The sequence below is a fragment of the Falco peregrinus genome, chromosome 1 (assembly GCF_023634155.1).
Source record: "Falco peregrinus isolate bFalPer1 chromosome 1, bFalPer1.pri, whole genome shotgun sequence".
Taxonomy (NCBI): Eukaryota; Metazoa; Chordata; class Aves; order Falconiformes; family Falconidae; genus Falco; species Falco peregrinus.
In genome coordinates, this window is record NC_073721.1 from 80,905,996 (window position 1) to 80,932,620 (window position 26,625).

Here is a 26,625-nt window from a genome sequence, read left to right on the forward strand (position 1 = left end):
CTCTTCATGCCAGTCCATCTGCTGCCTTCTCCTAGTCTCTCCTTATCCCAGGCACACATTCTCTCTCTCTTCTCTCTACTTCTTCCTCCTCTCTCTTCCTTGGCTGCTCAACCACTTAACAGAACCAGCCACAGCTGCACCTTATCTACAGCAGCCAACCCACTGCCCCTGAAGCCAGCCCACAGCTATATATTAACAATATTCATTAACCCAGCTTCATTCCTCTACAATTCCCCCCCTTTTTTTTTTAACATTTCATATCATATGTTACAACCTTTTTACAAATAAGTTTTTTGTACAGTCCTTCAGAATTCCTCTACAATTCCCCTCCTTTTTAACAGTTCATACCTTAGGTATTTAACAATCATCATAACCTTTTTACAAATAAGCTTTTCATACAGTCCAGACAACTTGTCCCTGAACAAATACTCGTATTCCTTCTTCACTTTTATCTTGGGCTTTTCATCTTCTGCAGGTTGATCACCTTTCTTCTTATCTGCTTTCTTAGCATTGGGGATTTTGATTTCTTCAGAGCGGGGTTCTGATGAACTTACAGTGCCTTGTCCTTTCACCTCTTGGGTCATACTGGACAGTAACCCGAGTGAGTTTTCAGCAGCAGCAGATCTAGAATACAGCACTGACACATCATTCTGTGTCCTGAAAAACTTCTTAACATCCTTGTGGTCACCCATTTCTTCTACAAGTGGAGACACCTTCAACAAGCACACAAACACCAGCAAGAATACCACCAGGCCGAGCAGCAGCAGCAACGGTGGGAGCTGCCCATGGCACCGCGCTGCTCCCACACCTTCCCCAGGCACAGCCATCACCGCTGTCTGGCCAGACCCACTCTGGACCCACCACAGCTGTGGGCTGCTGCCACATCTGGCCAGGTACTCTGCTGCTGTCACCCATTACCCTCAGTCTCTTAACTCCATGGCAGTCAGGCTTCCTTCTCCTTGATCCCAACAGCTCACTTTTACCGGTGTCTGATCCAGATCCCCAGGTTCTTCCCACCTATCTCAATGTGATCTGGATCACAGTCTACCCCCGCCTGTCTCCGCTATGTTGGGCACCACCGTCACTGTTCAAAACTTCAAACATGCCCCAGGACAGCCATCACCGCTGTTGCCGCTCGTTACACTCAGTCTCATAATCCAAAGGGCCTCACACAGGGCACCAATTGTCGCAGCACTCTCCAAACTAGCCAGCTGCAACAAGGTCTTTTACCATCTCACACCAACACACTCTTCATGCCAATCCCTCTGCTGCCTTCTCTTAGTCTCTCCTCATCCCAGGCACACATTCTCTCTCTTCGCTGGCTGCCTAAGCCTTTAACAGAACCAGCCACAGCTGCACCTTATCTGCATCAGCCAACCTGCCCCTGAAGCCAGCCCACAGCTGTATGTTATCAATATTAATTAACCCAGCTTCATTCCTCTACAGTGCCCTCGTTCACACTGTTCGTCTTCTGTTATTTTGGCAGACCAACAGTTCTGTGATATTGTGGGTGTGTATTTCCTGCATAGTATGTTTTTCATCTCTTTGATTAAGTAGTCAGAGATGCACTGTATAAATAAATAAATGATGTACTCTTCCTTAGAGGTGAGTGTGAAGAAGTCTTTGTGAGCATTTTTTCAGTGGCCTCTTTTCAGGTTGATGCAGATACAATGTTAATTAATAGTGTATGTCTTAGTCTTCTAATAGAGATTAGTTTGGTCCATGTTATTTAGAAGTAGAAAGATACTAGGATTCATATATTCAAAAATAAATTATAAACTTAATGTTGGAGACACTCAAGGACATACAGTCATTGCATTTAGGTAAGATATGTTGTTATTGTGTATGAAGATAGGCAATGAGTATTCCATCGTTAACCATGAACAGCTAAAGAAGTAGGAAAACTACACTGTCTTGGTATTAGTATTTTTTTATGAAAATATCCTCTTAATTTCATCAGGGTCGGAACTTGGCAGACCTGCGTCGGAGTCAATCTCGAGGAACATTCACCATTAGTACCACTCTGCGGCTTGGAAAGCAGATTTTGGAATCTATTGAAAGTATCCATTCTGTGGGATTCCTGCACAGGGACATAAAACCAGTAAGTCTGCCCATTAAATCCAAATATGCAAGTAATATATGGTTGTTAGATGGCTGCATAAATAAGAATAGGTTCTATACTAGATGTTAAAATGAAAAAATGAGAAGGGACAGAAACTTGAATGTTTGTTCATCAAGGGCAGATTTTTTCTATTGATTAATGTTGAATTGCAACAACAACTGCAGTCTTTGTCATCATTGTCTCCAGTTACTTAGGACTCTTTGCAGTTTCCTGTAGCTAAAACTTCCAGCTCTTACCTGTAGCATCAAGCAATCAAGAGTGTTTGTCATGAGTTTGGTTAATGGCAATTAATATCTTCACATAATAAATCTAAGAGAATAGATACTAAATGTAGGGTGTATTTATAAGATCTTCAGTAGCATTTTATTTGTGGTTAATATATCTAAAACAAGGGAAGAAAAGACAGAGAAAACTATTGAATTGTTTTATTGTGCAAATCTGGTAAATTGAGTGTTGTCAAATGTCATGAGGGCAGTGCCTTCTTGATAGCACCATGCTTTTGTTCTTATTGTTTTTTATGGTTTTCTTTCAATTGATTCCTGATTTATTTATATCAGCTCTATATTAAAATTACCATTAGAACTCTGAACTTTCAACATTTGTAAATGAGAAAAAATAAATGAATCTTGTGTTTTCTATCTGGCATATATAGCTAAATTTCCTGTCAGCTGAATAATATTTACGTAAAACTTCTGGTAAGTTTCTGTGCATTAGGGGATTTTCATTTTCATCACTTCTTCCTTGCAACTTTTATAAAACTTGCCTTCTCCCTGACCCATCCCCAAGACTTCATTTAACAGGAAAAGGATACAGAAGCAGTGAATGTCAAGTGAAATAGGTGAGAAGGGGTTAGCTGGAGCACAAGATTTTAATGATGAAAACAATTCAAGTTTTGAATGGGAAATGTGTTCCTTTATGGCTGGCAGGATGGATTGGGGACATCTTGTTATCTAGCTGTATCTTGGAGTTTTTTGGGCCAAATAAGATGGAAATGGAGAATGCTGTTAGGGGATGGAAAATCCCAGAAAATTAAATGTTGAGCCAGGATAAACAGCAGTGTAAGGTAGTATATTAGATTCATAAAACAAAGAATTTTTCTTCCCCTTTACGAGTTATGTTGTGACTTACATGTGCAAAAGAAGGCATGATTGCTTTCTAACATGCAGTTTTCCTGGCTTGAAAATTCAAGTCCATTTTATTTTTTATTATGCATTTTCTAGATAGATTATACTAAAAGTAAGCGTTGCGCTGAGCTGAAATCTTGAAATCCTTGGTTGGTTTTTTGACTTGTGGTGAATTAGGCAATACTGAAATTCTGTTCCATTTAAAAATAATGTTAAACACACTCATGTCAATTTATGGTTTCAATTGGTTTTCACCCTCATCCTTTGACATTGAAGCAGCTGTGAATTTCAGTTTTATTTAGAACAGTACTACTGTTTCACTTCATGGGAAAAGCAAAGTAGTTTTTCTAGAGTTAACTGCATTAAGCTTCCAGTTTGCTCAGATATGTAGTTTGAATTCCATTTCACAGAACTTGTTTTTAGCTTTATCTTTTTTAAGGGGATTTGGTGGGGAGAGACTTGAACCAATATAGCCAATATGTTCAAGCATCATAAACTAGGAGTGTTGAAGAATTGTTTTGAAAGGGCTAACGTGGAATGGTAATCTGTAGAGGCAAATAAGAAAACTTACTGAAGCTTTTCAGAATTAATTACCTCCATAAGTCCTCACTAACTTTACAGCTCTTACTGTTTAGTTGCTTTTGGGTTTTTTGGGGGTTTCTTTGGTTAAACCTGATTCTTCCCCCTCACATGAAAAGCAAAAGGCAGTGTGCGTGCCCTATTGTGCATTCTGCATATATGATAGGTGCATTTGTTTGGATGAACTTGTCAGTCCCAGGGTTGGCAGTTTTTTGAAGTGTCAAAACCAAATGATGTGAGTAGGTGACACAATTGAAAAATTCTTGTTAAAAATTAATATATTCTAAGTGGCAAAGTAAGATGACAATCTCTTTGGACCATGTAGGCTGCTGCTCAGATACGCTAACTTGCATGTCTCGTTTTCTTAACAATGTTTTCTTCAAGTTTAATGAGAATTTAGTAGAACTGAAAATATGGAAGGAAGGATAGAGAGGTAGAATGTAGATTTTCTATGATTGTGTTACTGCATTGATACATGCACATATTGAAATGTATGTGTATTTATCTGTCTCTCTCTCTGTATTTGTTTTTTTTCCTAGTCAAACTTCGCCATGGGACGTTTTCCTAGCACCTGTAGGAAGTGTTATATGCTGGATTTTGGCTTGGCACGACAATTTACCAACTCATGTGGGGATGTCAGACCAGTAAGATTCTTTCAAAGTTTCAATTTGATTAATTGAATGTGGTAGTAGCTGTCTTTTTTTTCTGGAGAAGTATGAGACTTGCATTGAACTGGTAACTGGTCTGAACTTGACAAACATTATCCCAGATCAGAAATGCAGTGTTATTTATTGATTATATTAAAAGATTGGCAGTCAGGAGTGAATTACGTTTCTGATCATTGGCTTGAGCCAGAGGTGTAGTCTATAATATTTTTGGATGACCTCTCTTCTGGAGAGAAAGAGAGGAAATCAAGTGACAAATAGGTTTTCATTAAATATCAGAGTAATAGACCACAGTTGAATTTCACTTGGTATTGAATATTTTATTAAAAAAAAATCTATGTAGGAGAAAAAAATCAAACACTAAACTGAATGTATAATCTTCTGAAAGAGAAAGTCTGAATAATTAAAAGTGATAGGAGACTAATTATAACATACAACAGGACGTAGTTATGTGTAGTTGCTTTATTCCCATGCGATACAGTCTGAAGAAAATTGTAGATAAAAGCGTATCAATGAGGACATTATAATTTTAAGTACAGCAGAGCCTCCCTAATTCACTGGCGGGCAGTCCTTTTGTTAATTTCAAAGTTTAAAAATGAGCAAGTCAGTACTGTGGTATATGGTGATGTTTAGTTTACATTTTGGTGGTAATACTGAATAATGTACTAGTCAATATTGTGTAGCATATTTATTAATGTGATGTGATTTGAGTGGTAGAAACCATCTCTACAGGATTTTCAATTTTATGTTGGCTAAGACATTGGGAAAGCAGCAAATTTTTGTGTGCAAATCATGAGGTATGTGAATTAGTACGGTAAATTAGCAGGGTTCTGCTGTACTCTATTCCTTCAGCCATAATGCTGGACACTGCAATGAAAGCAAAGAGCAGGGGAGACCAACAGAGTGGCTGCTGCTGTTGGAAAGGTGAGCTAAACATTTTACGTAGTTTTAAATTTTTTTTTTATTATTTTTATTTCTCAGTGTTCTTGTTGTGTTCTGTATGTTTGGCTGCTTATATTTTTCTAACTAACCTGTAATTTCGAAGAGAAAACAATTTCCAAGATTCTGAAATTTTTATATATATACACACACCCCAGTGGTAGTATTTTCAGGAAAAAATAGGCGATGACAACGGAAAATTTAATATTTCTGCTATTCTCTCTTTTGTAACAACTCGGCTCTTGCCTTTTTGTTTTTCATTGCAGTGCCCTACAATGTAACTGAAGTAATTATTTGATTTAATGTTTAGAATTTTCTGACAGTGTAATCCATATTAGTAGAGTGGCAGTGAGGGGGAAAAAAAAAGACTAGTTTTATTTATACTTAATAGTCAGAAATGTCTCTTGTATTGATAGCAACCATACTGTTGGCCTTGCTTACTAATAAAATGTATTAATATTTTCATTAAATGTGCTATATGCTTCTCCTTAAGGCTATCCTTCTTCTAAACTTCATTAGATTTCTTCAGCAGATACTGCAAATAACCTGGAAAAATGTAAAAGCATGTTCTACAAAAAACATAGTACTCTGTTGGTAAGAACCTGTTCCTTAGTTAAGGCTGATTGTTAGATTATTATGCTAAGTCTAATTTTCTACATACGTGACTTTCACAGAAAGAATCTAGTCCCATTGAGATTTTACATATCACCACCGAGTCCTTGAATTTTCAGTGTGTTCTAAAAGAATGAGAAGAGCAGTTTTGGAAATTATAGTATCAAGTTTTAGTCCTTTAGTACTTTTGTATTCCGCCCAACATTAAGGAATTCCTGGTGGCCATAAATCTGTTTGTTCAACTCCAAAAAGATGGAAGAAACTTATATGGATATATAAGTTGAAAGCAGAAAAGTTTATGACAGGACAGTATTTTCCCTCTGGAAGTCATTGGCCAGCACTACTGGTTAGCATATACATTCCGACAAGTGGAGAAAATAGTTTCCTTCAAGACTGATAGAGAAGAAAGGTGTGTAGTTCTTAGACAAAATGCAACTTAGACTGGCAAGTGGGTTGAAACTAAAACACAATTACAAGCATAAATTATAATCAGCTTTATAGTGTACATCTTCTTGTTAATCTAGGTAGTATTCACTTGACTGAAGTTCAAACAAGAAGTTGAAAAGAGGTCCTTATGGTAAGGAAGACTTGCTTTATCTTGTGAAATGAGGTCAAGAAGCAAAGAGGAAGTGAGAAATTTATCAAACCATTAAGCTACCCAACATTAGAGTCTTGGTTAATTGCAGTATATTGTACCAAGACAGAGGAATGCAGCAGAGTTTCGTACGTCTTCAGTGTGATAAGGTGTTCTTGTTTCAGATCTGTTATAAAAAGAGGAATTATAAAACGGGAATCTATGGTTTTATTCTGGTATTTGCCTGAACTATGTGCCGATGGCTACTACTATCTTTGACCATCCATTTGGACTCTTCCATATTTCTGTTAAGCCTGTGCTTATTCTAGTCTGAACCTTTTCTTTTGTTTACCCGCTCTGGTTTCCTTTCTACATCCACCTTCTCATATTGCTTTGCTTCCAGTTTGCAGTTTTGGTGCCCACTGGAATAGTACAATACAACTAAGTGAAGTTTTCTTTGCTCTGAGTTTCTCTTCTTGGCATCATGATGAAAGCTGAAAGCATTCTGGAGTAAGAGAAAAGAATTTCAGGCTGGTGCAGCTCTGGATTGAATTATGCCTCGTGACAGATAGAGCACTTGAAGAATCTAAATGCCTTATTCAAACAAGACTGTACTGAGTTTGTGTGAAATACAGCTTTGCAAAAGCTCAGGCATAATCAGTTTGGGATGGCTAGTAGAATATTCCTTGACATCATCATGGTACACTCTCAGATCTCTCCTTGTCTACCTTCATTCCGAGGCACACAGGATGTAGGGTTCCTACAAATTACTGTGAGAGTTAATAACCGAAACAAACATTTGTGTCAGCTGCATTAAAGAACAGTTAGAAATGGTTTGCTGAATTAAAAGCAAGCAGCTACAAACCCAGTCATCTAACATGAAGAATTTCAACTTAAGTTAGTAATATGCCATAAGTTTCAAGTGGCTGAATGCAGGAGCTTATATGGAAAATAGTGGCCAGTGTTTAAGTATACATTTTACTACAGTTGCTACATATGATACATTGGCAGCAAAGTTCACAAACAGGCAGCAGTGCTAGTGAGTCTGGAGGAATTCCGATGAAGTTCCAGCAATATTCTAATAGAAAATGTTTATGCTTCAAAGTAGAAATGAAGATTCATTCAGGCTAGATAACTTAAATATTTCTGGTACTATCTGTAGTAATTACTTTTTTTGTTTCACATTGTTATTACAATAGTTACCAAACATACCTGTTTTCATTACAGAAAACACGCTGATGATGCAGACACTTCCCTGGCATGGACTTGGTTCCCCCTCATCTTTTCTGTGCTGTATAGACCCGTTCTGAACATTAGTTTCTTCATGTGTACTGACTTGTCTATAATACTCCAAATCATGACCTATGGAACTAAGTCTCCCACGCATACTATTAATTCAATTGCAGCGGTTTAATGAGTTATCAGACTCTTTCTGGGCAAATTTTACAGTAGCATTGGATCTATTTGTATTTGCTGCAGTCTGTTTTCTCATCTTGCTGCCATGCTTTTCTACCTTCCCGAACAGGCTGCAGAATTAAGTTAAAAGCATCTCTTATCTTCCATGATAAATTAAATTATTCTCTAGAGTAAATAGATGTTATAACAGCAAAAATTGCTCACAGGATTTTTGTGCATTACAGACAAACAAAGCCTGTGTTCAAGTACTGCTTGTTTCAGTTGAACTTGAGTATAATCTATATTTTCCTCCTTTTTGGGTGCACTGACATCTTGAATTCTCATTTGATTGTTGTTTATTGCTAGAGAGTTTTAGAATGAGACATCGACACATTAACTAGAATAAGAACATATTTTAATTTATGATTACTGTGAAATAAAATAAGATTTATCTCATTGTTTTGCTTCTTCTGCTGTTGTTTACCATAAGTAGTGTTTATTATAAAGTTCACAACAAATAAAGCTATTCTGATTCAGTCTGCCTTGAAATTAAAAGTGGCTCATACATTAGTAAGTTGAAATTATTCTATTTATTAAAAAAGATGTGTTAATTAAATTGTCTAGGGATCATAATATAATCAAGCTTGCAAAGAAAATTGTGTAGGTAGTTTACAATTGGAAGAAAATGTTTAGCTTGTCTTTAGTGAGAGATGTTAGCATCCAGAATTTTAAAATTTCTGTAATTATGCCATCAGAACTAATTTATATCTTTTCCCATGCCCATCTGATAACTACATCCTGTCTATTGACATCTTCTTTTTCTGTGCTGGTTTTTCTTCTCACCATTACTAGCTTTTCTCTTCTGTGATTCCCATCAGCTTTCTCTCCTTTTCTCAGTTTTTGCCATTTTCCATTAATAGAAGTCTTAAACCTGAATCCACATAATTTCTGCTTCTCTGTCTTTGGTGACAGTCTTGCTTTGTCTCACTTTCCTCTGGCTTCAGCTTCTTTGATGATTTAATTTCAAGTCTTCTTTCTTCAGTGTATCCCCCTCTAGTTTTATGTTCCCTCCTTTTCCCCTTTATCTTCAGATAGCCTCATTCATAAACACATTTTTTAATCTCTAAGCATGTGATTCACATTTATGATATCTCTGTTCCAGTACAGTTTCCTTCTGTTCAAACTAAAACTGTCATCTGTCTCTACTGTCTTTGTTAACATCTTATGATGAACTCAGACCCAACATGCTCTTGGTGTCCTTTCTCCTGAGCCAGCCACTCAGTGCTACTTCTGTTCCTAGTCATGGCACATGAGATCATCTTCCTGTCACCAAGGCTTACTGGCAGTTTTGACTTGGTGTGTCTTTATATCCAGGCTCTGTATATATCCTGACAGTGTTTTCTGTAAAATGTGTGCATACATTCACATGTATATGTATAAGGTGGGTTGGATTTTTTTTTTCATTCACAAACCTGAAGATCTTGTGTAGGATCACCATCCCCTGCCCTGACTGTTACAGTTCCCATTTTCTGGTTTGATGAATACAAGGTTTTTGTCTTGACAAACACCAAAATTCAGGGTGCTACTACAGATAGAATTTACGTGATTTGTTTTGATTATATTACCCTTCCGAAGTGCATCAAACAAGCTACTTATTTTCATTTTTAAGGCTTCTAAAGATCTCTGCCCACACAGCCTATTATCTTTCATTCACAGGACAGATAAGCAACAGTAAAGATGCTCTGTTTACTACTTCTGGATTTTTTTAAAAAAGGAATTTAATTCTTTATTTCAGGCTGTTGCTTATGTTGGGAGGGAGATTTCTATAACCACCCAAAACCTCACTGTTTTCTTTTAAATCACTGTTTGGAAACAAAACTGGACAAGTATCATTATTTTCTGTAGGAGGTGGAAGTAATATTTGTTTGTCCCTAAACCTTCAACTACAGTCTTTTATGACTGTAGTTCTTATTTAAGGTTTAAATGGAATGTGTGCTTAACAGCAAAAAGCAGAATGTAGTGGCCAGTCTGTATAGAACTACACAAGGATGGAGATAATACTGCATATGGAAAAGATTATCTTCTAATACAGAAACTATACATGAATGGTAGGAAGTCTTATATATGCATGTGCTATGTACATATTGCTGGCAGCTTATTTTTAATTACTGAAAAGAGTAGTTTCAATATTGCATTTTCACTTTGGCTGTTAATAATTATTTCTGGTAGACAGTTATGGAGGGAGGATTTTTTGTTGTCAGTTAGTTATTTTCTTCCTGAGAAGTTATGGTGTCTCATTCAACTTCTTACCTGGAAGAATGGTCAAGGCACAGAGCTTAGAATGAGAAAGCCTTTCTTGAAGATCATCCCGGCTAATTCCATGAAGGGTTCAAACCATACTTGAAAATTAAAGGATCCCACAGATTTTTGCTGTCATGCTTGTTAGATCCTAAGACATCTCAGTCTTGTTTTCAGAAATGTTGTTCATCTTTGTACTCACCATCTCAATGTCTGACTCCATGGTGATTTAGCACCATTAAATTTTTGCTACTAGGGAGTCAATTCAGCTGTGGTTGCTCCTATCTAAATGCTGTTTTGAGAAAAAGCAGGTTTAATATAAAGAGCTTCTCAGAAAGTAATATTTAAAGAACAGAAAGAGGAGTCCTAAGTGAGTAATTCAGTTCTTCAACACTTGTAGTACTTAATGTATTTTTCATTGCATTTTGGAGTGTCACATGTGGACTGTCTGTTTACAGAATTGAAGAGCAAGCAGTTTTCAGCCCATTTCACTGTTTTTTCCCAGTGGGATTTGCAATAGCATGTTGTTGTGGTTTTTTTCCCTTGGATTAGGTTATCTAAAATGATCTTCGTTTGGTTTGCAGCAGCCAGATGACAGTAAAGCTGATTTTGAAAGTAAAAAAAATGAGACTTGAAGGAGCTATATTGTTGCTTATCCACCAAGAATGTGATAGAATCTAAGAAATTGTTTCTGTAGGTATTAGACATCTTTATATCCACATTTTTCTATCCATCAAACGCCCTTTTTCAAGAAAAATGCAGAACAGTCACAAAGCTTAGGCTTTTGAAGTCAGTAAGCAGCAGTTTTCATATGAACTGCTGTTACAGGATGCACTGATTTTTGCATGTCTGAAGGACACAAATGATTCACATGAAATATCAGTTTTTCTTCTTAATTATCAGTTAGCTTTTCCTCATTTATTGACTCGGGGACCTGGCCAGTCATGTTGTTTGGGTCATCCATTCCATCTGCTCCAAGCTTTCAATACAAATAAAGGAGTTAAAGAGCACAGGATTGCCACCAGTTTTTACAATTGGGAATAAATTGCTGTAAACACAGAAGCATATGGTATTTTTGTTTTTCCTTATTCTTTCTGGTTTCCCTTGTACTTCTGTCATCGCCTTTTTTGCTTTTTTACGGAAGCTTCCCACACTGCAGCTGAAATAGCCTTTTATAGCCTCTCTGCAGAACTATATAATTTCTTCCTCCAACAATACAGAACTCTTTCAGAAAACAATGAAATAATACATCTCCAGTGTATTTCCCAAATATTTTAGTTGTAGCTGTCTTGGTTCCCTTCCCTACAAAGTGAATGCATAGTTTCAAAGTCTTATTTTTACACATCGACTGTATAGGTAGTAGTAATCTGTTGTAAAGTTGATAAAAAGGGATGGAATTGATCATAAATATAATACACCAACGGTTAGAGGAGGACTAATCTGTTCTGGTATTCCATAATCATTGTCTAGACTGTAACTTCAAATTCATCGTTTTCCTTCTGGGAAAATAATCACCCTTCTTTATAAAGATGAGTAAAAGTTCATTTCAGGAAATTATTGGAAGGAGTATTTTAAGAGAGGATTTTATGTAATGAAAATGTTTGTGTTCAAGGTTTATTGGTCTGCATTTAATTTTTGTTTTCTGGGAACATATTTTGACCACATATTCTTTTGGGAAACCTTGAGCAATGGTATGTGTGTAGCTGGGAATAGGATGAAGAATATGGAAACTCGGGCAGTATCCAAAATCTGAAACTAGATTTTACATGTTGGGGACAGTACTAAGAAACAGGTATTTGGGGCAGATGTAGAACTAAATTCTAGAATGGAAGTTGGTAAGGAAACACTTATTGGTGTGAGGAGCTTTGTCTGGTGACAGAAAAGATTGGAAGAGAACAATGTGTGTGGGAAGAACAAAAAAACTGCTGGGGATGATGTAGGCTGTTAGAAGAAGGAAGGAGGAAATAGGGTCAGGGCATTAAATTGTTGGAGAGAGGAAGCCAGTAATTGAATTAATGGTGTAGATAAGAATTGATTACTGCAAAGCAGGGTAATTAGAATTTAATTGTGGGGAGACTCTCTAGTCATCAGGCAAATACATTTAGCAGGGTGCAAATCCAGTATATTTATGAGGTTCATAGTCTACTGTTTATTGTTTTTTGAGACTGTTGTCAAAGGATATTTTACCTACCATTTTGTTTTCCATTGTCCTAGTGATAGCTGAAGTAAGTAGTACCAGCATTTGTTTTTTCTTAAGACAAAGAATAAATTATTCTTTTTCAGTGTAAACCTAACTTCATAAACCTTCAGTTTACATATATCTGTTTACATGGCGATAGTGGAAAGTGAAGGTGTCAGCTGTGGTTCAGAAATAAAAAACCTTGAGGGACAAAATCCAAAGGACGCTTGTATTCTTAGTATCATCAGTACTACAGCTAGCTCTTGGGCAGTTGTCATCAGCCTTGTTTTAAAGTGAATGTTAAACACAACTTTCTTTGAGGTACTATTAAATTTAATATAAAGCAAGCAAAATAAAAGAAAAAAGAAGCTGCTAGTCATTGCTTTTAAACACATTAACCTTTAAAAATGAATTTGAGTTCATAATTCTTAAAAAAAAATCCGTAAATTCAACCATCATGTATTATCACAGGCCTGTGTTTTGTCATCTTTCATTTATGTGGACTTCAAGTTACAAATAACTGAAATGTATTTGTTTTACAGGGAAGATAATATAACTTGTATGCAAGCTGAGATGACAAAGTTAGGGAAAAACACATTTGAATTGAAAAAGTATCTATAAGAAGGTGGTGTTTAGATAAGACCTTTTTATCTAAAACATTTGTGTTTTTCTACTCACTGACTGACAGCCTAAAGAATTATTGAATTAACAGCCAGTCCTTTGAGTCTGGTGATTTGGACTCAGCAAAGATGATTGAAGGAGAAAACTCCTTTTTGTTCAGTTTGGTATGTGAGCTTCCTCTTTCAGAGTATTCTAACTAGTGGGTTAAAAGGTGTTCTAATGAGACTATTTAGTCTGTGGAACTGTGCTATTTTTGATAAGTAAGGTTTTTTAGGTCAAAGAGAGAGTTACCCTATGACTGCTTTTCTCCCTCTCCCCACCTTTTTCCTGCCCTTCCCAGTGACTAGATTTTGGGTCATTCTTCCATTGTTACATAAAATGGACAGTTCCCACCCTCATAGGTTTGTTTAGCATCACCTTAATTTCAAGTGTCTAAACTTTCTGTATTTATTTGAAATAAGTAAAAAATTAAAATTAATTCTTTTAACATACATTATGGAGGTTTATGGTATTTTAAATCTAACTTGCTAGATTTCTTTTTTTACCTGGAAATTTGAGATCTCAAACCTAACCAAGCTGGGAAGTCTTGATTTGAGAACAACTAGGAAATGTAGTAACTGTTTTTTCTGATACCTTTGCATTAAAGGAGTCACAAAACTCTTACTCTAAACATTAACAAAAGGATTCAAATCCAAAGGAGACAGGGTACCCACCAAAATTTTCTGAGGAATTAATCATGCTCTTTACTAGTCACCTGTCAGTAACAAAATTGTCTCTGACTCCTGCTAAAGCAGAAGATACAGCAGCTGCTACACAGTCTGACCGTTAGAAAAATGCAGTGAAAGCAATTGTGAATGCAAATGTTTAGATCTTTTTATTGTCTAGGGAAGCAGTTACAAACCTGTTCACATCAAACAACGAACATATTATTCTATCCAGGTGTTTATGTACAAAATCAGATAAGTACTGCTTGCCTTTCGGCAGTGCTCTCAGGTTCTGATGATTTTCCAGCAAATGAGTTTTTATCTTCAAGTTTCACTTTAGGATGACAGATGGTGTCTGGGAAATATACTTTGAAGGAGCAGAATTCTTTGCAGGGGGGACAAGCGACAGGAATCTCAACAAAAAAAACTCAAAACAAAATAAACACCTAAAACCAACCCCGCCCAGCCCCTGCACAGAGTGCGGCACAGAAGTGAGTTGGTAAATAACAAAGCAGAGTATTAGGTGCATTTTGAAAGCTTTCAAAGTCTATTGTACTTCAGTTAAACACAGGGATAGAAGGTATAAGTTTCTTGTATATTCATCTTTTACTTTTGGTTTTTACTTCATGAAAATTTGGGAATGGTTATGCATGTGAATGGCATAGTGTGTGTTTCTTTTAATATTCTGGATTATCTTGATTGCTTGATCTCCTGTCACCTTGACAGAAGAATTGCAGATTGTCTATTTCTGTGTTTGGAAGAGAACATAGTTTTTATGGTACTGAAAGAGTGGAAGCTATATCCACTAAATGCTTTCTATGATGGGAAAAAGTGTGGAATAATTTTAAGGACTAAAGGAGCAATGGTGAATCTACACTGTTGTAAGAAACAAAATCACTGTAAATCTTTAGTCTTCTCTGAAGGCAGTTTGGACCCAGAGACTGCTTAAAGATGGATTGCTCATAGATGCTTCTGAATCTCATTTTCAAGTAAATGCTGTTATAGCCTGATCTAGAAACACTGATATTACTTCAAGAAAAAAGTCTCAAAAGTGGTCCACAGGTAGTACTGACTAAAACTGGTGCTGTTTTATTTATTTGCCCCAGTGCCACTGATGATTTAGAATTTGTGGCAGTAACTAGTCCTGAATAATACCTTGACTATGCATTTATTACAAATAAAGAGTCTATATACTGGAAGTTGTGCAAGAATAGTTACTGAACATTGCATCTGAATTAAAAATTGAGTTGAATTGAGACTCCTTATTACATTTAAATTATTGGAGCACTTTGGTCAACTCCAGAAAATAGTGAATTTATCAGGTTTTAGTTTTATTTAAAGAGCAGAAAGATACATTGTATCTTCATCAGTTTCTTGATACATTCTCTGCTTTGAATGACGCAGATTAAGACAAAATCCAAGAACAACTAGGACATGTTTTCTGAGTACAATATTAAATGGCAGTGGATTATATGAAAAAAAATTCAATAGTACAAAAAAGTTCCAGGGAGCTGTTTCAATTCATAGTGCTCCATATTAAGCATATAATAAATAATTGGCTAAAATATGTAACAGGTCTAAAAAGACCTCTCTTCCAAACCTGACTGAAACTGTTGAAAGCCAGATGCTGCAGGGTAATGGTCCATGTCATTTTATTAAATGTACTGTTCAGTGATTGTTTCATCCTGTTGAGAAGCATTTTGTTGCTGGCATTTACCTTATGCTATCTTTTCTCAGTAATGATCTCTCTCAGTCCCTAACAGTACATTACACAGGGATGTGATTAGTTGAGGACTGCATATTTGCACCTAAACAAGTAAAATCATTTTTATTTTTCCTTTTGAAATCTTACCTTCCTCAGCTATACTGCCTGTCTTATATTTAACACGTATTGTCACTTAAACTTGCAGTACAATTTTTGAGCTCCTCTTCTTCATTTCATTTTTACCTTCAAGTTGTCACTAAATCATATTGTTTTCTCATGGAAAGTTATGAAAACTTCTCTGAAATTTATCCACATGCCTTCAGTCTTTGGATAAAATTTTCATCAATCCTTAGGTTATTTCCTTGTAATTTATTGCAACAACTTCTTTTTAGCCCCCTCTTTTCAGAGTCACTGTCGTGTGAGTGGAGTTTACTGGAGTCATGCCTTGCTAATAATTGCGCTCCTGTGTAGTTAGGCGGCTCCTGTCCGGGCTGCAAGTGATGAATGTGACAAAGAAGTGTCTCTGTAGTTGTAGGTGCTATGGTACTATAAATAATACGTTATAAAGAGGAATTTGAATCTGAAGATAACCCTGTTTTACCCTTCCCTTTTATCGTTTTCCTAACCGGTTTCTGAAAAACACAAGAACATGAATAGTTCAGCATGCATTCTCAAGCTGAGTATGGAGGCACCCTGTGACATGGAGCAAGAGCTATGTAATTGTTCAGGCATGGCACAAGAAGCACTCAAGAGCCTTCCAGTGCTCCCATGGGGCTAATCTGCTCAGGCTCAGCAAAGGCTTGTCTTCATTACTGCTGTACTGGACTAATAACAACATCACCTTCTCCTCTTACTGTCATAGAAAGATTCAAATCATGGGAAGGATGATGGAGGAAGCAAAACTTGTTAATCATTTTCTATGTGTATAATAATCCTCTGAGGCTTTTACACATTGATATGCTTTAGAGTAGATCTTTCATAAGTTGTATCTTTGAGTGAACACTCCATTATCTTGCAACAGAATTTTTTAAGCAGGGAAGTGATGAAAAGTTTCTTTTCCCTCAGCATTTGCATGAAAGCTATGCATGCTGTACTGGACACCTCAACGCTACTGGTTATAAAGCATGTGCATGTTAAAATTTGGCATGAGAAGTTCCCAGGATGAAATGTCTATAACTGGGCAATCCTAAAACCAGAATTCTTTTTATTAATTTCTACAGTTTGTCTAACAAAGACATAAATTAATGTGAAGAATGCACTGAACGCGTTGAAGTAATGTCAGGCATTAAATGGTTATGTATCTTGCAGTGGCTCCTCCCTATCAAATCCTTTCAACCAATCTTTACCAAATCACTGTGAGTTCCAATTAACTCTTAAAATTCTCCCTTATTCCTTGTGAGGTCTGTGATCAGATTTCATGAAATAAGGGAGAGAAATGCAGTGTATGAGGTATGAGAAAGTGCAAGGGAAAAACAGGAGGAGGAGAGGGAAAAGGGTGACAGAGAGAATGAGTATTATTTACCTGCCCCATTCCCTCTCTACTGCAGAAGTAAAGATATCGGGTGCCAAAACAAAGAACAAGAAATGTTTGGTGATAACCTCAAAGGTAAATGCTTCAGTGACCTTTAAATCTGGAGGTAGTTCAGCTGTATTGGTGTGAAGCATTGTGTGGGCTATCTGGCCTGGGGAGACCACTGTGCTCTACCAGGACCAGAAGTAGTGCCTGTCTCTGTAGAGCATTGCACGGGGTCAGCTGCGTCTTGAAAGAGTTTGAGAAATATTTCTTCTGATCTGTATGAAGGGAGGAAGAAGACATGACAGGGAAGTGGGGTGTAGTGCAACAAAGCTAAAGTATGTCCAATTTTTCATTGTTTCCAGCATAATGAAGAGTTTGACATGATAGAATAAGTGGCAAGTTGCAGTTTTAGCTTGAACCATAGGACAAGTGTCTTAATCACATATTTTGAGATCAGCCTCCTAACAGCCGTCTCTCTTCTCTTCAGCACTTCTTGGGAAGATTCAAGAGCTGGGACTGTAAAACATTAAAAATAAGTAATAGTTTTGTAGTGAACTCTCTAGCAGAAAGGCATAGAATGAGCAAGAAATTATAAACAAAGGAGTATTTAAAATATTTAGCGTGTGAATCTTAGTTTATGTTAATAAAGTTTTGCACTGATTGTGTGTTTTGCAGCAGTTAGCAAAATTACTTCAGCTATTATGGCACCAATGAAAATATTTAAGGAGGGACCAATGGAGACATACGTATATGTGATACAATTAAGCTGCCAAATAGAATGTGATAAAGTCTTGAAAATAGAGTTGGAAACTATTTACTGCATGTTCTTTGTTTCTAAAATAAATATTTTTATTAATAAATAATGATTCAAAAGTAGTGTTGGAAGAGAGGACTGAGGTAATTTTTTTGAAACCTGACCATCCTTTCCTGTTGTAGCCCATTTCTGATTTTCCTGTCTATAAAATTAAACTTTGTACATTTTGCTACTGTAGAACAAATAAAATGTCTAAACAACAAAGATTTTAAAACTGTGTTTTCAGGTTTTCTTCGCTAAATCTGCATGCCAGCCTATATTACATGTATTTTTGGAAATAGATGAGATCTGCAAGATTTCCTTCTGAATTCTGAGCTAAGCATTTGATAGTTGATAGCTTTCTAAAAAATGAACTACTTTAAAGAAAAGAAGATTTGTTTCAGTAAATGGAGTTCTGTTGAAGAGTCTGAGATTAATTATTACAGTTTTATATTTTCTTTATTACTTTCAGTTCTGTTGCAAAGGAATTGTTATATACTATCAGAGCCATTCAATGCAAGACATAAACAAATAGCCTCATTCTTAAATAACCTGTACATACTCCTTAATTCTTTCCCTCATCATCTAAGTCAACAAAGACTGGAGCCTAATTAATCTTTTCTTTTCTTGTTATTTTTTGGGTTTCTTTTTCTCCTTAAATCCCAGGGAATACTAAAGAAGGTCTAGATTTTTATGTCAAAATGTCCTACATGGAAATGGTCATTTGCCGGAGAGACTAAGCCAAGAGGCCTTTGTTTTATTAGTCTTACCAGAAGGAATCTGCATGAGTTGAAAGAATTAGGACATTAGTCATTTGAGGCTCCATTTCTGAATTATGACAACTTTATAGGGAAAACAAGGCAGTTAGTTTGGAGAGGTTTTTGCAGACCTTATTTTTTAATAAAGAGATTAAAATAACTATTAAATAGTTATGTTTCAAAAATTTTTGAAGTAATGCATAGCTGTGATATACCTACCAGTGTTATACCTGTGCAGATATAATGACACAGCTGTGTTATACCTACCAGTGTAACACTGTTACGTTTCTCTGCCATAACCTCCTTCAAGGACATAGAGGGAGATTATTTAAAGTCATATAGTCTTTATATGTAGCATTTTCAGCATCCTCTGAACGTGACCCTTGCAAGTTTGATTGTGCTATTACTGACAAAGAAGAAATGAAGGAAATCAGTGTTATAGAGACAGACAGCTGGTGTCTTGTGTGTGATGTGTGATAGTGTGAGGTGAAAAAGGCAGGTAGTGAGTTAAAGTAAAAGATGAAAAACAAGAATTATGAATTGACTTACAAGCGACACAAGTAGAATGGGTATATGAATTGAATCTGATCTGATATTTTAGAACATCTCTATGGAGTATTCTTGCAACAATTAAATGAAATGAAAAACTTAAGAAAATCATGTATGGTTATTTGTTTGAGAGGAAGATTGTTTGTGAGCTGGTGTTTGAGCGTTTTTGGGTGAAAAATAAAAAGAATATACAGTCTATTAATATCCTGCCTGAAGGAACGGGTTGATAAATAGTTGAGATATGAAAAAGATTTAATTCACATAATACAATACTTTGTAATTGTTGGAATATATTGGGTTTTTTCTCCTTTCCTGTGGTGTGCAGAACACTGATATCATATCCAGGCAATCACTGAACAGTTTAATTCTGATACAGCAGTTCCTTTATTTTCTATAGAACTGACAGATGCCTAGGCGAATGGGCTGTAGCAGTCCTTTAAAACAAAGAGAAATAGTTTTTTCACTGAGATTTGATATTGTCTTTGAAAAAAATCAAATTATTTCATGCATCATGACACTTACTTCATTCCTATAGTTTTGTGTACTGGTTCCCTTATGCCCTCCAAACTGCTTAGTATTTTCACCTTCATACTATACTCTGCCTTTGTGACCAGTCCGTAGTCACAGTTCTGGGACTAGGCATGTCTTGCTTGCCATCTAAAGTGCATGCTGATTGACCAGCTGACTGGTGTCTTTTAAGATGGAAGTGAGCCATTTTAATTGAATTTTAATGGTCTCCCTCTGTGTCAAGATAATAATTTGGGTTCTATCTGTAATCACTAATTTTCATTAATCTTGTAGAAACTGCTGGAAGTCTTTGAGAGCTGTCCTGTTTGCTTGAAATTAAAAGCTATTATCGTGGAAAGACACATGGTTTGGTCCAGTAAAATTTGTTTCCTAGTGAAAATAGAAGCAAACCAAAGCCAAACCAGAAACTTTAGTTTCTAATTCTTTCTGAGCTATTGACTGAATTCTCTGCTGAGTTACGAAAAATTATTTCAAATAGTTTTAAAAGAAAGAAGGAAAGTGTGTTATTTTATGTACATTAGCTTGCTTGAGACCTTTTGCTTCTCATCCTTAGTTGTAAATAAGTCTACTACTGAAATAAGTCTACTTCTGGATTGATGCAACTCTTTAATGTATGGTATTATCATTATAAATACTAAATATGATATGTATAAAACAATTAAAAATTAAGGTCTCAGTTCTCAAGTCTGCTAAAAGCACATGACTTCCCATAATGCAGAACAACCATAGAATTTTCACTTATGAAGATAAGTAAAACAATATTCTGTTGTCTGGGGAAATTCTCTGCCAAAGCATTAGGTGGTTTACGTAGGTAGTCTTCATCTCACAGTAATCTCTGCTTCAGCTCTTGGTGGGAGAGAAAGATGGCACAGGGCAAAGCAAACATACACATGGTAGATTTATCATGTGTGATTTTTCACTGCAGTAAGTTCAGGTTTGTGACAGACACTTGGTAGGTTGTTCCCACCTCCAGCCCACCAGACTTTTTCTCTGCATATGAGTCAGCTGTGGAATGATTGCCATTTTCTGCTAGTGCATCACATTGGCTAAGTAAATGCTCCAGATTGAAAACGGAGTAGCTTGGGAGCTGGTTTTGCATATCAAATACTGCTGTTTAGAGATGGTGATGCTCTTTATAGCATATGCAGTTGGAGTTAAATTTTCATTTGTCACCACACATCTGTTAGAACTCACAATAGCAAAATTTAATTGTACTGTTACATGTTAATTGGGCTTGTTTGTTACCCAGCTGCTGCTGGAATGAGGTAACATAGGATGAGACAGCTGTAATCAATATTTGGAAATCATGACTTCTGTTTAGGTATGTCTGAGTCCAAATAATGTATCATACCGACAACTGGCAGGAGGTGGGTCGATAAAGAGTTCTAAGTACAAGTACTTGGTCATTAGTGTCTGATGTAGTTTTTACAGGGGGCTAAAAATGCGGCTTTGAAGAGCTGTGTATATATGGTGAAAACTAACACGTAGAATATATTGTAATGGCAATTGTATTTCAAGTGCTTACTATTTCTTTACCCAAATGATCCCTGAATTTTTCATTTACTTTAAACTGGTGCTAACACATGCTAGGCATTAAATTAGATTGCAAAGCCTACATCCACAGAAAAGGGGGGATTGGAATGTGAATTATTGAAACCATTTGGTATGAAAAAAGGCTCCAAAGAATTGGAACTGTGTATAGTTCCAATTCTGAAAATACATTCCTGTTGGGTAAAAGAACTTTTAAAAGTTCTTTTTAAAAGTTTTTTTTAAAAGTAATAGACTTTTTAAAGGGAAAAGATAATAAAGGAGGATTCTACCTTTAACAAAGGGAAATAGAGGTAATGGAGGTGGGTGCTTCTCTACCCACCCCACTATGTGCTTTAGAGGCAGCACTGAGAAGGTGGGGGTCACTGCTTGAGCTGGTTTCTCAATCCCAAACATAAAGACACTTAAGAATTCTCAGCCATTGCCTGACTGATAGAAAGAACCATGGTGTGTGTCAGAAATAGTGTAAATAATGATTATTATTTTATTTTTCCATATTTAATATCTAGTTTACATGACTGTAGTAAAAAGTTAACTTTTTGCTCTGCATAACATTTCCAACATTGCCGAAAGCAATAAACACAGAACGTTTAGCTAGAGATACTCAACTGAGCTGAGGATTGTTATTTCCCTCCTCCACAGCCCCTCCAAAGAAGCAACAGTCATAGACAGGTTTGTAAGCATAGTGTCTTCAGGAATCTGCAAACCTGTGTGCTGGGAGGAAATGGTTCGCTTTTCTAGGAACTCCTTATTTCCTGCGTGTAGTTTATCTAAGACATTGTCATGTGTTTCCAGGGCAGGGCCACCTCCAAAGAAAACTGATGTTACGTTAAAAAGTAGCTTTGTGTGTAGAAAAATTCTTCAGAGTCACTAGATCTGCTTCATATGCATCTATCTTAAAAAAAATATATATTTTAACTTATATTTGAAGAATCTAATGATAGTAATGAAATCTGAGACAACTCAGACTTCCAGATCATCACTTGAGCTAATTATATTTAAAAAACCTTTTTTGTGTGAACTGATGCAAACAAGTTACAGTTTTGTAGATTTTCTAAGTACTTTTTCTGTCAAATATAACTGTGGAAGAACTCTAGTCTTGTTTGAAATTATATCCCTTATTCTAATCAAGTGACTACATCATGTGATTTGTATGGCCATTACTACTAATTTAATACCTGGGATTTAAGGCAAAGGTTTGTAGGAAATATTTTTTTTGCAGAAAGTATGACTACAAAATCTAAGAACTCTTCCTTAATTTCCTGTTTGTTTCTGTGCCAGTTTGAGGGTGGTTTATTTCAAATGTTTGCTTACTCTGTCCGAAGGGAAAACTTGCTGACAATGGTTGCTGTAAATAAACAGAAATGAATGCAAGCTAAATAAAGATGTTAAGTACAGAAGAGCTGGAGAATGGAATCCACTGCTGAGTGGACTGTTAATGGATCCCTGCGACTGAGACAGCATCTGGATGTGGCAGTTTCTCCCAGTCTGGAGAAAAAAACCCCCACTAAATTTCAAGTGAAAAAACAGGAGAATGTTGATTATGACATTCGTCATGAAAAGGAACATAGATGTGATCCATTTTAATCAAGGGCATCAGGGGAATTCACAGGTGTATTCGGATGTAAGATGCACTATCTCTTTAGTACAAATACCCTTTCTAGCTATATCCTCCAAAAATGCCATAGATTCTATTGGTTGTCTTAATAGGTCACCTGTAATGATTTTAAAAAATGGTCCTATTAGGCTTTTTTCTCAGCATGGAAATCTACTTTGCTTTAAGGAAGCTCAGTTGCTGTGGTAGCAGCTTGCTTAGATAAGGCATCTGGAAGACAATACTATAACCAATGTTTCTGTAAGGCTCTTTTCCATTCTTCCCCTGGTGACAGGTGAGCTCAGATGGAAAATTTGGGGGTGTTTAAAAACAAATCGACATGATCAATAACATCAGAGGAGGATTTTATTTGAAAAAATGCAGGGAATTGTTCAGGAAGTTGCTATTTTTGCCTCTGATATTTTGCTTTTACTACGTGAGCCATTGTGAGATGCATAAAAAGCTCTGAAACAGTTTCAGAAGTTTTGCAAATGCTCGGAAGTCTGTAAATTCTATTCTGAATTGGGCAAACTTGATTTGAGCTACTAGGGACATCATTCATGTTGTTAGTGACACGATGGAATTAATTTATTGTTGTTGTGCGGCATTGTAATACTACTGTTAAATAGTGACCAGCTGCATTATGAAAGATATTTCATTATGTATTAAATTACATATGCTCTTAAGTCAGATTTATGCAAACTACACTTTAAGGCAATAGATAGTAAAAGGAGGCAAGACATTGTGAAAGGATTTAGATATCCTTGCTGGGGTGAATAATTCAGAATTCATTTCCTGATAAACTAATGTATAGAAACAATATTTATGCTTGCCCCCCCAGTGAGGTGATTCTCAGATGATTGAAATCATCTTAGGGCACATGATTTCATAGGGTTGTCTAAGGATGGCAGTGACTTTTAACGTTTAAAAGCAGTTGAGCTGGTACCCAATGAAATTCCTCATATGGACATTTCTCCACCAGGACAGAACTGGAATAGGTCAGATTATTAGTTTTTGTAAACTGTATGGGATAATTTAGATTCCATATGCCATTTTTTTACCCTTTTTTTATTTCCTTGTCAAGCAACTGGAATGTTTTTGTGTTAGTTATCAAGTAAGATTTGAAGTTGTTACTCTAGGAATAAAAGCCTCATTTCATCATAGTTTTCCTATTTTTCATTAATCTCAGAAGAATGGAAATATTTACCTTAGTAAAACTGAATATAGTCCTTCCTTTTTAACATTCAGACCAGAGGCTTAAGACAGTAAGCATTTGGTTTCATCTCCTGAAACTTTATGCTCTTGGGATTTACTGAATTTCTGTTTCTGGGTGTTCTGAAGTTAAGGTCTCAGTGCCCTTCTGAGAAGTGTTAGTCATCAGACTGCATCTTTTCTGGAAATTTACCTGTATTTTGATTGTCTTGGCAGTAATGCTGTATTATTCTTACTTGGATGGTTTGCCAGTCTTCAAAACTACTAAGAAGGAGACTTAAGTACTTTTTTTGAAAAATTTAGTTTCTACTTAAATTTAGCAGTTCAAAAGCATTTTGAGCTATTCTTTTTATAATTGCATGGTACTTGGAAATTTCTGCAACTACAGTGTTACGCTTCATTTCAGGATAATGTTCAGTATGCAATATGATATAGTTACAAGATGTAAGATAGTAACTCAGTTGTCTGTCCTGCCTGGACACAAAATGTGTTCCAAGTACCATTTACACTTTATGATAACGTGCAAAACCTAAGATTTAAGGAATATCATCTGAGAACCTGGTCATGTTAACAACATCCTAGAAAATACTTTCCACCTGAACTAACGTTGGTTCAACTCTCATCGTACCACTCTAGCAGATATTGATTATATGGGCTGTTGAATCCCTTTTAAAGACATTTAATGCATAATCCTGCTGTATTTAATTGATAGGGTTATTAACAGTAATGGCAGCTCCTGACATACTTAAATGATAACTCTCAGTGTAGCGTCTCTTGGTGGATAAGAAGAAATTATACCTATGTATGTATAGATGGGGAGATACTGAAGTGTTTTATCTTAATAGGGTAATAATTATGTATTATAGTGATCTCTGTGTGTATATCAAACCAGACTTTTCAATGTGGTGTGCAAAATTTTTAAAAATCGTAATTGTCATGAGTCTGGGGCAGGCAGACACATCACCAATACCCTTTTTAATTACAAGACAGAGCTGAGGAAAATAATTCAGGTTTCTCACATTCACTGTTAGAGGAAATAAAAGAAATATTGATTGGGAAGATAAGACTGTGTAAAAGAACACAAATTTAGCAGTTCTGGCAGTTCCCTCTATATAAAATGATTAATTAAGGAGGTGACATGGATTTGATATTTGTTTTAGGCAAAGTAATATACCACCATTTGATTTTTTTTTATTTGTAAATGTATACTAATTATGACTATTATCAATTATATAATTCCTTTTGTAACATTTTATTTGAAGGAAAGATGTATGGGAATATATACTCTCTGATTACAAAACACCAATTGACTCATGTTCATACAAGATCTGGAGTGTCAGGGAGAAAATGCCGGTATTCATGAACTAGAAAAGAATGAAATGTTTCTAACTGATGCTTGTAGTGCAGCCCTTGCTATTTATTGCTTAGCCGCAGCTTTGAAACTTACCTGTGGCGTTCCCTACTTTTGGAATTTCTCAAAAAATTGATTGGTTTGTTAGTTCGGAAAAGAATTTGTGAAAATGTTGCTAGGACATTTCAATAAATGGCTGGTTGTCTGTTCATACCACATAATATTGGTGTATTTTAGTAAAGTGGAAGAAATCATTATGGTTTATATCCTGTCAGAATTTAAAAACTCAAACTTCTAATGCTTAAACCCAAGAAATAATTTCATTATTGGAGAAAAAAGAGGAATAGTTCTGCCATATAGCTTTTTTGAGGGATGAGGTAACTAGAACTTGATGTCCGTGAGAACAAAAACTGACATAAATCGATGGTTTAAAAAACTATGGCATATGTCACTGTATGCTGCCAACTTGGATTTCCACTGAGGACTTGTAGATACACGGTAAATTGAAATAAAACAAAAAGTTTCAAATTATATTTGTTGTGGCTCCATACTCACTTTGCAGATGCCAAGTTTAGTAGTCAGAGGGTATATTTCTGACAATAAGAATCTTTTTCTGTTCTTTGACAGCCACGAGCTGTCGCTGGTTTTCGAGGAACGGTACGATATGCATCGATCAATGCTCACAGAAACAGAGTGAGTATCTCAATCTGTATCATATCCATGTCATGTAGCTGAAAGCAGTCAGTAATGCGGTTACTATTGGTTTTTTGTATTCTTATGTGTGAATTTATTGGGTAGAAATTATAAATTTTGGGAAAAGATAATAAATTTTACAGTAGTGGAGGATAAAAAAGTTCTTGTAGAAATAATAGTGGTTTAACTAGTTACCTTTGGTGTTCAATTGTATTTTAAGTTAAGAAATTAAAAAGGTGAAGTTACTGAGTTTTATAAAATATATAATATCTATAATATCCAGTATATCATCTTAACATCATACAACTAAACAAATCTGAATAAACAGCTCTTCCAGTATGGAGATCTGCAATGTTATTTTAACGTACTTCAGCTTCTGTTTTGTTTCTCTGGTCTTCTGTGGAAATTTACTTGGCTGTTTCTACCTAAAATAGTGGCTGGATTTAATTATACAAAATTGTTTTGCAGTGTTGATTATAGTAATTTTATAGATAATAATTTGTCTCCAGAGCAGTAAAGAATCTATGTTCCCTTTTGTCTTATAGGTATTTGTAAGATGCATTAGA

At 35.8% G+C, this 26,625-nt stretch overlaps 1 protein-coding gene across 3 annotated transcripts in view; it reads left to right on the forward strand.

The window, feature by feature from the left end:
- The window catches only part of TTBK2 (tau tubulin kinase 2), a 104,736-nt gene that overhangs the window by 38,977 nt on the left and 39,134 nt on the right, over positions 1-26,625 (forward strand). For 2 of the 3 annotated variants that reach the window (XM_055814978.1, XM_055814981.1), the window contains exons 5-7: positions 1,961-2,101; positions 4,365-4,469; positions 25,994-26,059. In XM_055814978.1, the coding sequence (XP_055670953.1) occupies positions 1,961-2,101; positions 4,365-4,469; positions 25,994-26,059 (312 nt within the window). Of the gene's footprint in view, positions 1-1,960; positions 2,102-4,364; positions 4,470-5,342; positions 5,415-25,993; positions 26,060-26,625 lie in introns of those variants that run through there. The other variant, XM_055814990.1, reaches the window with a different exon arrangement.